Source organism: Apodemus sylvaticus, chromosome 2 (genome assembly GCF_947179515.1).
Source record: "Apodemus sylvaticus chromosome 2, mApoSyl1.1, whole genome shotgun sequence".
NCBI lineage: Eukaryota > Metazoa > Chordata > Mammalia > Rodentia > Muridae > Apodemus > Apodemus sylvaticus.
In genome coordinates, this window is record NC_067473.1 from 23,772,353 (window position 1) to 23,784,933 (window position 12,581).

The 12,581-nt window shown below is 37.8% G+C and overlaps 1 protein-coding gene across 3 annotated transcripts in view; it reads right to left on the reverse strand.

The window, feature by feature from the left end:
• Nucleotides 1-12,581, reverse strand: part of Akap9 (A-kinase anchoring protein 9) — a 146,326-nt gene that overhangs the window by 63,516 nt on the left and 70,229 nt on the right. For 2 of the 3 annotated variants that reach the window (XM_052173168.1, XM_052173170.1), the window contains 5 exons: nucleotides 8,749-9,099; nucleotides 6,981-7,202; nucleotides 5,850-5,990; nucleotides 5,265-5,368; nucleotides 2,089-2,294 (listed from right to left, as the gene is read on the reverse strand). In XM_052173168.1, coding sequence (XP_052029128.1) covers nucleotides 2,089-2,294; nucleotides 5,265-5,368; nucleotides 5,850-5,990; nucleotides 6,981-7,202; nucleotides 8,749-9,099 — 1,024 coding nt within the window. The remainder of the gene's footprint in view (nucleotides 1-2,088; nucleotides 2,295-5,264; nucleotides 5,369-5,849; nucleotides 5,991-6,980; nucleotides 7,203-8,748; nucleotides 9,100-12,581) is intronic. The other variant, XM_052173169.1, reaches the window with a different exon arrangement.

Below are 12,581 nucleotides of genomic sequence, written 5' to 3' on the forward strand. Positions count from 1 at the left end.
TCAGATCAAAAGTTCATTGTTGTTATATCGAATGAGCTGTTAATGCTTCCGTCCAGAAATATGAAGAAATGGCAGGGGAGTTCTAACATATAGAGCACATCACTAATACTGCACAGCAAGTATGTTATTGGGGTTTATGACAAATTCAATTTGTCTAAGGATTTGACTTTCCCTCTTGCACTGTAGGATTATTCTTTTAGAACTGGCTACCAGCTAAATAATGTTCCGAGGACTTATGCAAGTCATATGTAAAATGTTTTAAAGCAAAATATCAGTTATGTTCCACTCTCGCTTCATGGGAATTCTGGTGTTTCCTGTTACTAGTGGGCAGAATTACCACAGAGGAGAAGCAGTGCGGACAATGTTGAGTAGGTTTCCAGACCCTCAGGACGTGCTGTAGAACTCAGCTGGGACACTTTTCAATAAGAAATGACTGCTAGGATTTTTTTAACAGACAGACACAGTTTTACACTGACAATTTTCAATGTAATTAAGAAGAGAAGAAGCTTACGGACCAGATGACCTTTCAGGTCTGCCCTCTCAACGTCAATCAGCAGCAGCACAGTCTTCTGTGCTGAGGGAAAGTGCCACTTTCTGTGTCTAACTTCCAGCACACTGCTTGGGAAGCGAGCTTGTGGCTGCTTGCTGAATACTGTAGTAGCTACGACAGCAGCTGACAGGAGAGGGTCTGTAGTTTACCGGCCGTCTCCTCAGGGGCTTCTGACTGTAGAAGTCAATGTGGTGACAGCTTTACTAGAAGAACAGCAAAACTCCTCCCTAGATGGTTAAGTAAAACCAGCTCATTGTTCTTATTTCTGATTGGTTAAATACTTTCACATGTTTTACATATGATCTTGCTCCCTACACATTAGAAGTCATACATAGTATGTGTGACTTTGTCCACAGCCTGTGCAGGAGAGCTGGTCTGAAACGTCAATCGACCAAGTGTGAAAAGACTGAATTTGAAAAGAAGAAAATCATTATTATCACAGTTCTTAGCTTACTAAAAGCATTTTAGAAATTATCCTTAAATTCAAGCACCGTGACTGCAGTTGCAGCTGCAATCCCAAGAGGGTGGGATGGAGAGGGACAGACGCTTCACTGTCTGTGTCGCAGAATCAGCCTGCTGAGGCCTGGGAAGCATGTGCCCCCAAGATGCAGCTTCTCTTGCACAATCCCAAAGGAGCTACAGAACCCAGGATGCCCCACCAACAGGAGTTCTGAGTTTGTGAGGCCCGGATACGCCTGGGCCAGGAGACCTGTGCTCAAGACCTCTGCTGGAACAACTGCAAGTGGACCCCCTCATCAAGTTAATTTTAGCTTTCCTGTGAGATAAGAAACACACAGCTAGCCAACATGCAATGAAACAAACCAACTATAATTGGATATTTTCTTCTCATTTCTGTACAGGAAACTTAGTAAGCTGAATGTTCTCCAAGGCTACAAGGCAGCACTTGGGAAGACCTGCCCCTAGTCAGGGAGAGGGCTCCGTGAGGGTGGAAGCAAGCTAGACTCAACCTGCTAATCCAGGTTTCCCGACCCTATCAGCAAGGGACGGCAAGAAGCCAAAAAGCAGCAGCAAAAGAAAGTCCAAGCTACATCCCAAATGCAGACATGTTCTGCTATAATTCACACGTTACAAAGCAGAAGGGACCTATCAGAGGACAGCCCAGAGATAAAAACAAACTTAGGTTCTACATAGACTTTAACCTTTCCAAGTGAGGCTGGAGTCCTGAACTCTCTTCATTTAAACCTCTTTTCAGTTTATTTGTGGACATTGAGTTCTGAGTAGTGACTTGGAATTATTCTTTATCAATAGGCAAGGAAAGCAGGCATGGCAGTAACCCTGGGTACATGTGACGGCAGCCTGCCCTGAGACAGCCATCTGCGCATGCTATGCGATAATGGTGGTTGAGAAAAGCAGCTTGAAGGTCTTTGTGTGTGACAGTCCATCATACATGAGACACTGTGTATGGCAGTCCAAAAAGTTCAGTATTTTCCCTTACGTACATTTCTATATCCTGGAGTGGCCTGAACTGAACCTATGTTGAAGATGTGGATTATCTCAAAGGCACACAGAACCATTACCTCTTGCACATTCGTCTTGTACACAGGTTGCAGCAGATGCCTCTGCTTCGGATCTCCAGAGCAGGCTGGAAGCTGGCTGACCTTTACTAGATCGGTCCAGAATCCCAAGAACATGGCGGCCAATTGTTTCTTCAGCAGCTGATGTTGTCTTGACAACGTCTAACAAGATCTTCAGAAGTCTATTATTAGCTTTTTTGAGAGCGTATCTGTACAGAAAAAGAATCATTTGTTAAAACGTTTAATTAAAAAACTAAACAAAACCCGCTGCTATTATGCCATCCTGCTTTATAGAGGTAGGTGGTAGTAGCACACTTTTAATCCCAGCATTTGGGAGGCAGGGGCAGGGAGAGGGGAGGCAGGGGGTGGGGGGAAGCAGGCAAAGTGTGAGCCAGCTTGGTCTACAGAGCAAGTTCTAGAACAGCCAAGGCTACCACAGAGAAACCGTGTCTCAAAAACCAAAATGAAAAAAAGGAGGAGGAGGAAGAAGAGGAAGAAGAGGAAGAGGGGAAGGAGAAGGGGAAGGGGAAGAAGAAGAAAGAAAAGGACTGCTTTGTAACTAGAGAATATTTGATCTTATTAAAATAATCTATAATCATACCACAATGAAGTGCTTCTAGTTTTTCACTTATTTTAAAACTATATTATAAAGTACCTGTATTCTTCTAACAGTTCTCCATGGCTTATGATTTTTTAAGCATGCATTTTATTGATCCAAAAGAAATCAAGTCACTAAGGTTCTTAGTTAATGATTACATTAAAAGAGAAAGAGAGAGAGAGAGAGAGAGAGAGAGAGAGAGAGAGAGAGAGAGAGAGTATGTGTGTGTGTGTGTGTGTGTGTGTAAAGATCCAAGCCCATGTAAAGTACTGAGTTGGCAATACTTTTATAGTTACTCATACAGATAGTCTGTATTTTACCTTTCCATGTGTCAAACAACATATTTTAAAGTATGATGCTAAAAGCTCACAATAAAAATGCTGCAATATTTTTACAACTTCTGACAACGAATGATGCCAAAATTTAAACAGGTCAAACAGGCACAGTTCTGTCTTAGAAGATTAACAGTGACATTTCAGTCTGATAACACCAAAGCAAGAGTCACAGGCCCTTATAATTTTTTATTTACTTTAGGGACAAAACTAGACCTACCTAGTTTCATACATCACACTCATTTCAGCCAATTTGAGAGAAAAATATTGTTAACTAAATAGAAATAATTTCTTTCCTTTTAAAAAGATAAGAGTCATTTATCTATTCATTTGTTTATTTATTGACTTTAAATGAGGTGACTGGTTAAGTCTTCTCTGAAATGTCTTAGCATTCAGATAATCATTAGGATTAAAATAAATTTATATGTTTCTTTTTATTTATGTGCATAGGTATATGCCTGTGCGAGTTTGTGTGTGCCACATATGTACAGGAGTTCTTCAGAGGATGACATTGGATCCCTTGGGACTACAAGTACAGGCTGCTTTAAGCTTCTAAGAGTGGGTTCTGGGAACTGAACCCAGGTCCTCTGCAACAGTATTAAGTACTCTTAACAACTAAGTAATCTCTGCAGTCCAATCATTAAAACTGTCAGGGCCTAGATTTCCTCCTATCTTCTATCTTTCTTGTAAATATACACATTTTTGAAACAAGAAAAAAAAATGAGGATTGACCTGGACCAAGTGTTTTCATATGGTTTATTTTTACTGTACTATGAGCCCTTTAAAACTGTGTCAAAAATGAATTTTCATAAACGGTGATTAAGATTATCTCGTGAATCTTAACTGCTTAATTCACCAGAAGTAATATATCAACAAACTCTGTAATTAATAAATATAGACGAAGGACAGACGTTTGTGGTAGTTACCTGGCTTAAGAGCACTTTATCTCTCAACGTTACACTGGAGGAGCAGATCACTAAAACCCAAGATAACAGCTGTCTGCTACCCAGACATATGATCTACCTATTTTAGGATGAGGTAATGAACGGAGTTGTTTTCCTTCAATAGTTGTCAGGCAAAAGACAGGCTTCTATTTTTGTATCCAGATCAAGTTACCTACTTACATAATTAAGAATATTAAAAGTAAAACCGAATAAGAGAAGTAAAGGGTTTTCTTTTCTTTTCTTTTTTTTTTATTTTCTACATTCTTTGTTTACATTCCATTTGGGTTTTTTTCTTAACTTTTACTTAAGATTTGTTCAAGTATAAAATCCCATGATAATTTTTACTTTAAAAAACTGATTAAACTCATAATGGTTTAAAACAAGGATGAATACTCATCAACCTTACCATAAAAAATTATAAAAATACATGATTTATAAAATATAACAAAAAGTGAAAATTTTACTTTATAGTGTTCATTTTATATAAACACATAAACAAATAAATAAATGAACAGATTATTTTATATTACCATGATAGGTCTGATTTTCATACACTATCTTTCTCATTTGAGTTCCTTACTGAAAGTGTTTCATACTGATGATCTACCAGAGAAACCAGAATTTGAGGAGCCAACTTCCTTCCCGAGAGCTTAGGAAGGATACCAGGAGGACAGAGAAGAAAGACAGTCACAGAAACTGTTAGTAGATACTAGTTTTCTAATTTTACAATAAAAGAAATTATTTTCATTTGATCAAAATAAAATTTAAAACTCTGTGCCTTTCTAAATAGCCTTTAAGTTAACATAGTGTAACATTTTCATATTAATCTCTGTGATATCAAAGTAAGGAATAGTATTGTTGCCATTTGGTGTTTATAATTCTCAAACATGAATGTGGGTTAAAGGTTCTTATATTTTTATACAGCAATTACAAAAAAACCTAAATGTGAAATATTTATCATATTGTTTCTCAAAATAGCTAACATTAAATGAATGTCTTAAAGTTAATGGAAAAAACAAGACATAAAGACATAAAACTCACTAATAGAAATGATTTTAGAATATAAAATAGCAGTATGAAAAATAAAGTTAAGAAAAGTCCAATATTCAATAACAACTAAAGAGAGTCAAGATCAACATCTAATAAAAATTGTCAATTCTTTTATACTATTACCTATATGGTCAGATTTCATACATAGTACGACTTTTAAGACAAAGTACAAATGTACAAGATAAAGCTCTGACAGCATTTCCTGAATTGAAAGCAGCATTTTAACCCTGTGCTGAACAAATCCACACTTTATACCTTTCATTGGACAGGTTTATATCGAGAGGCACGTCTTCAGGTTTTCTCTCCAATGTTTTGTCTTTTAATGTCTGTTCCTCAGCTTCTTGATTGTCATTTCCATCCTGTGTAAGTTGGTTCAAAGGCAGAGAGGACAAGACAAAGAGAAAACCCGTCATCTTAGAAACAGCAAGTCACACTTCTACAGTGGTAAGAGACGAAACAGAAACCTCTGAGCATGATGTAGACATTGCTTGAAATAATGTTTAACTCCGTGTTATCAAGAGATTAGCATTATCAAGAAAAGATAAAACATTCTGATGCACAGATGAAAAACATGGAATGGGTTCAAAGGAATGCATGCTGTATACATGGCGGTAAAATCTGTTAGGCTGCAGCACAGTGGAGCAACAGCTGCTGCTACTGCAACACCAGAATCACATTACCAGCAGAATGCATGGCATGTGTACTCCACCTACCTTCCATGGGAGCAATCCCAAGCACATTCCGCTCAGTGCCTACAAAAGCGGAAGCACATGACAAGAGAGACAAACAAACCCTACTGCATTGCCGCAGTGCTCCTGGGGGAGCCAAAGTGCACACTACCTGTGTTTGCGTACTGCTGCTGCGCAGCTCACAACACAGCTCCTTTCTTCCAGCTAGAGACAGCTGCTTTAGGGCTTCCAGCTCCTCTAACAGAACCCTCTCTCTCTCTGAAACCACGTGCTCAGTATCTATGGAGGATTTCTAAATAAGAAAAAAGGGCGTGAGAGAATATTGTTGGCGATAGGAGAAGAAAACAGAAACATTTGGCGGATTTCTTTTAACCCCTTGAGACCATGGGCCATTTTTCAAACGGCAACTCAGATTCCACTACAAGGGGTTAAAAGGCATATATAAAATTCAATGCAAAATTTGAAACTTCAGAAAAAAGTTAATTAAATGTATAAAATTCAGGTTTTGTACAGTTTAATTAATACTTTTATGTCAAATTTGCATTGAAAATTCAGAAGTCTGAATTCACAAAATACAATGAAGAAAAGCAAAACTGAATTCTCAATGATCCCTATTTTATGCTCCCACCCCAAATTTGCTATCTGAAGGAATCCAATTCAAGAATTCTCTATTTTTCCTTTTAGTTTTCAAAATTAAATTTCGAGGTTTTAATATGAGCTTTTCTGCAATGATTTTGCGAGTATATTTTATATAGCAACCGGTAAGAATATAGCTCCCAATACCAAAGGAAATGTAAATTTAGTTGAGAAAGGGTTAAGAATGTTATATAAATTTGAGTTTTTCAAATCAATGAAAAGAAATGTGGCACCCCAGATTTCCAACTGTGATTTACAAGGTGATTAAAGATCCTGTGAGCTGCCAGGTGGTGGACTCAGAGCTGAGCCTGCCATGGGCTGAGAGAACTCCATGTGAGGGAGCGCAGCACAGGGCGGGGTCCGCTGAGCAGCGCCTCTGCTGTGCATCCTCTGCTACTGCCTGTCAGTGCATCGATTCCCATGTACTCTCCAATCCAGAGGGAAACTACATACATGGCGTCGTGACAATGAGCACTACGAATCTGGATCTGGTGTGCCCTCAGGTTCTAGAACTGCAGCTGGTGTGTCTCTAATGGTAATATCTGTAAACCATTTTCAGATCAGGCAAAATACATTGTAAGTTTTAAAAGTTACACAAAGAACACTGTTAGCTTAGCTGGGGAGAGAAGGGAGTCTCCATGCCAACCTGGGTGAGCTGCTCACTGAGCCTCTTGATCTCCTCTTGTAGCTGCTCCTGGTCCTCTCGCTGCCTCTCCATCTGTTGCATGTGTGCCTGCCTCAACATTTCTGTTGCCTGCTGATGCTCTTCGTATTGTCGTACAAGTTCTTGCCGCATATCTTCCAACTGTTCATTTAAGATGAGCTGTCTAGAAGGATCCATATTTGACCCCAACACCTCATCATGGATCTTTATCAGTAAAAACAAAAAGTCCAATCACACATGAATTGTGAAAATTTGTAACTGTTTATATTTACATTGAATATGAACACAATTCTGTTATATCCAGAGGGCTGCTGAATTTTTTTCACTAGTAAATAAAGCCTGAATTTAAAAACAAACAAACAAAAAAAAAAACAACAGGTATTTCTTTCAAGCACAATTGCAAAACAATATTAAGTTATTTAACATAATGTGTTGTTTTTCAGGAGGTAAATATCAATCAGTAAATTTAGCTAAACAATAATTCTAAAGGAAAAAAATAAAGATATTAAATAATTCATCCCTCTACTTTATATAAAGCCATGACTCCATTATTGGTTTTGACATTTTATGGGGGGGAAATTAAAATATTTTTTATCTTAAAATTGTACTTAGGAAACAGGAAATTTAATTTATTAAATTTATATTATACAACAGTTATATAACTGTTCCAGAGAATTTCCTCATAAGAGACAATTATATATCACTTTCTCTGACTCAGAACAAATCCTCTCACGAATGGACTCTATGAGCATCCTTAAAGAGAGAATAATTAGGTCATTCTCCCGTCACAGCGCTGTGACCCAGGAGACTGTCACGGACATCTCACAGCTGTGTATGCCTAGAGACAGGAGCTTTATTTGATTATCCTTCTGAGTAAGATATGATCAGACATTTGAATTCAACTGTTTTTTTAGCAAAAGTAGGATTTCCGTCCATCCATTAAAGACAGCTAACTGTTGAAGAAATAATTCTATCTGTGAGTACATAAAGAAAAAGAGAATTAGGACCTAGAGATTAAATGAATCAAGTTATTATTTTAAATAAATGGGGATTTCCTGTATGTTCTTGTATTTAACTGAACAAATCTTTCAGTCATAGACCTTGCCAAATTACAGGATAATCTTTAACTGAAACAAAGTTAAGGCAGGACTTTACTGCAGTAACTTACAGGACTTTACTGCTTAATACATTTAATACAATGCTTTTATTACATCCTTATTTAATTAATGTCTGTATGTGAGTCCACACGTCTTTCTCTGGGTATACACATGCTTATGTATCTCTCTCTTGGGGGGGAGGGAAGGGTTCTCTCTCTCTCTCTCTCTCTCTCTCTCTCTCTCTCTCTCTGTGTGTGTGTGTGTGTGTGTGTGTGTGTGTGTGTGTGTGTTTGTGCGTGCGCACGTGCACAAGTCAGAGGACAACTAGAGGAAGTCAGTTCTCTCCACTTGAGTCTTGGATTGAACTCTGGGTGTCAGGCATGGGGCAGGAGTCTGACCCTCTGAGCCACCTCACTGGTATGTACAATGCCTATAAAGCAAACAGACTTTGATTTATTCAGTTAGTACTACTGTCATTTAACTGTGTGCTTTACCATTAATAAACTGCAATGTGAGTCACACGTAACAAGCTGACCCAACACTATATTATTCCTCAAGCAACACTTCTGAAAATGTACTCAGAGTGAGGAAAACAGTTTTTGTTTTTAATAAACTTTTTGCATTTTAAAAAATATCCCGGGAGTCATACTTACAGATTTTCTCACTATAAATGTTTCATCTTTGGAAAATATTTCTTCTGAAATAGTCAGTCCATGCTCTTCTGACTTTAGTATAGCATCACGATCATGATTGGACAAAGGAACTGTTTTTCTATATTCTCCTAACTCTTTGCTAAGCGGTTTAAATTCTTCTTTAAAATTCTTGTCCATTGCTTCAAAAGTCTGAAGACCAACTTGACTTTGTGATGTGATGTCATTTAAATGGTGTTCATTTTGAGAACATAGAGCAGGTTCATCTTCTGATTGTCTAGCACTTTCTTTCCTCTCAGATAATCTGGAGAGTTCAGTCTGTTGAGCGAATGCTATGCTCATTGATACAATGACCTAAATGAATAAACAAAGAAACAGTGCGTAACCAGCAGCTGGAAATGAACAAGGAAAGTATTACTTAAGAATATATACAAAGCCGGGCATCAATCCATGCCCAACACTACATGGCTGACCAAGAACCTAAGACTATGTAGCCAAGGAATTTGAGGAAAACCAAATACTACTGTTCTAAAAACAAGATCATCATCAACAATAACAGTAAACCAACAGCAACAACAACACATAAACAAAAAACCTGTAGCAACAAAATGACTCCTAGACATTCTGCTATACTAACAATCAGTGCCCAACACAGCCAGTTCTAGAGAAACTTCTTCGTGCAGTAGGTAGGAATATATACAAAGACCTCCAGGATGACCCTATACAAAGAATGAGAAACTTTGGTACACTCAGCACTAAACAGGATGTCTCCATCAAACCTCAGAGATAAAGAAACTCCCCTCAGAGATAAAGAAACTACAGAAGAGAGAGCAGAAAGAGTGTAAGAGGTAGAACTATTCCCATTTTTCTGAGAAGCTGCCAAGCTTATTTCCAAAGTGGTTGTATAAGTTTGAAATCCCACCAGCAATGGAGGACTGTTGCCCTTGCTACATATTCTTGCCAGCATATGCAATCTCGTGAGTTTTTAATCTTACCATTCTGATGGGTATAAGATGGAACCTCAGAGTTGTTTTGATTTGCATTTCTCTGATGACTAAGGACTTTAAGTGCTTCTTGGCTATTAGAAATTCCTGTTGAGAAATGTTTAGATCTGTACACCATCTTTTATTTGGTTCTTTGGGTTGTTGATACCTAACTTAAGTTCTTTGTAAATTTTGTATATTAACTCTCTGTCTGGTGAAGAACCTTTCTGAATCTGTGAGCTGCCAAACTGTCCTATTGACACTGATTTTTGCCTTACAAAAGCTTATCGGTTTCACGAGGTCCCATTGACTAATTGTTGGCCTTAGAGCCTGAAGCTTTGTTGTTCTATTCAGGAACTTGTCTGAGTTCAAGCTTATTTCCCACTTTCTCTTCTGTGAGATTTAGAGTATTCAGTATTATGTTGAGGTCCTTAATCCACTTGGGCATGAGTTTTGAGCAGGGTGATATGTAGGAATCTATTTTCATTCTTCTACATGTAGACATCCAGTTAGTGCAAAACCATTTTTTATGTCATCAAAATAATTTGTAATAGTTAAATGCCTCTTCAATATACATATCTTCTGAAGCTAAAAGTAATATGCACTCAACCAGTTTTTAAACTCTACTTGGAACATTAAACATGATAGAAGTAAAAAAAATAATAATCTCTTATGAAGTACTCTATGAAAGTAAAGTGTGACAAGTTTCTGATTCGACAGAAACGTTTCCATCTCTAAGGGAGAATATGCTCTATACCTGTGGCTTCACAGAATGAATTGGGTAGTGTTCCTTCTGTTTATATTTTGTGGAATAGTTTGAAGAATATTGGTATTAGATCTTCGTTGAAGGTCTGATAGAATTCTGCACTAAAGCCATCTGGTCCTGGACCTTTTTTTGGTTGGGAGCCTTTTAATGACTGTTTCTATTTCTTTAGGGATTATGGGACTGTTTAGATGGTTTATCTGATCCTGATTTAAGTATTTGGTATATATCTAGAAATTTGTCCATTTCATCCAGATTTTCCAATTTTGTTGAATATAGACTTTTGTATTAGGATCTGATAATTTTTTTTAATTTCTTCAGTTTCTGTTGTTATATTTCCCTTTTCATTTCTGATTTTGTTAATTTGGATACTTGCTCTGTGCCCTTTGGTCAGTCTGGCTAAGGGTTTATCCATCTTGTTGATTTTTTCAAAGAACCAGCTCCTGGTTTGGTTGATTCTTTGTATAGTTCTTTTTGTTTCTGCTTTGCTGATTTCAGCCCTGAATTTGATTATTTCCTGCCCTCTACTCTTCTTCAATGTGCTTCTTTTTGTTCTAGAGTTTTCAGGTGTGCTGTTAAGCTGCCAGTGTATGCTCTCTCCAGTTTCTTTTGGGAGGCACCGAGAGCTATGATTTTCCTCTTAGGCCTGCTTTCATTGTATCCCATAAGTTTGGGTATGTTGTGCCTTCGTTTTCATTAAAATCTAAAAAGTCTTCAATTTCTTTATTTCTTCCTTGTCCAAGTTATCATTGAGTAGGGTGTCATTCAGCTTCCATGTGTCTGTGGGCTTTCTGTTGTTTTTGTTGCTACTGAAGATCAGCGTTAGTATATGGTGATCTCACAGGATGGATGGGATTATTTCAATCTTATCTGATGAGGCCTGTTTTGTGACTGATTAAATGGTCAATTTTGAAGAAGGTACCATGAAGTGCTGAGAAGAAGGTATATTCCTTTCTTTTAGGATGAAATGTTCTATAGATATATGTTAAATCCATTTGGTCAATAACTTGTTAGTTTCACTGTGTCTCTGTTTAGTTTGTTTCCATGAACGGTCCATTGTTGAGAAAGGGGTATTGAAGTCTCTCAGTATTATTGTGTGAGGTGTGATGTGTGCTTTGAGCTTTAATGGCTTTTTTTTTTAATGAATGTGGTTACTTATGTCTTTCTGAAAGTCCTCTATCATCATGAGATGTGATTTTAAATTGGAATTTTACTTTTCTGGTATGTTGGGGTATCCAGGACTTGCTGTAGTGGGAGAACTAGATTCTGATGATGCCAAGTAACCTTGGTTTCTGTTGCTTATGTTCTTGCCCTTGGCTCTTGCCATATGGTTACCTCTGGTGTTAGCTGGTTTTGCTGTCTCTGACTGTGGATTGTCTCTCCTGCAAGCCTGTGTGTCAGTACTCTTGGTAGACCAGTTCTCTCCTGGAAAAATTTGGGTATGAAGCACTGTAGCATAAGATCAGTTCCTGGCGCAGATGGAAACCAGAATTATCCGGTCCCTGGCTGCTCCTCCTCAGTTCCTGTGTCCTGAGGGCTCCAGAAATAGCAGTCTTACCTGTGCTTCCAGGCATGTCCTGTACACACATTCCACTGTATGGTTTTTGCTCCATTATCAGAAATCTTGTGTCCATAGGGTATATTGCTGTCTTCGATTTGATTCCATTGATCAACCTGTCTGTTTCTGCACCACTCCATGCAGTTTTTAATCACTATTGCTCTGCAGTACAGCTTTAATTAAGGGAAGGTGATTCAACCCGAAGTTCTTTCATTATTCAGGATTGTTTTGGCTATCCAGGGATTTATGGTTTTTTCCATATGAAGTTGAGAATTGCTCTTTAAAGGTTTATAAAAAGTTGTGTTGGAATTCTGATGGGAATTGAGTTGAATCTGTAGATTACTTTTGGTATGACGACCATTTTCACTATGTTAATCTACTGATTCATGAGTATGGGAGATCTTCCAATCTTCTGATATCTTCTACAATTTCTTTCTGAAGGAATTTAAGTTCTTGTCATACAGATCTTTCACTTGCTTGATTAGAGTTGATCACAGTATTATCTGTGGCTATTGTAAAAGGTGTTGTTTCC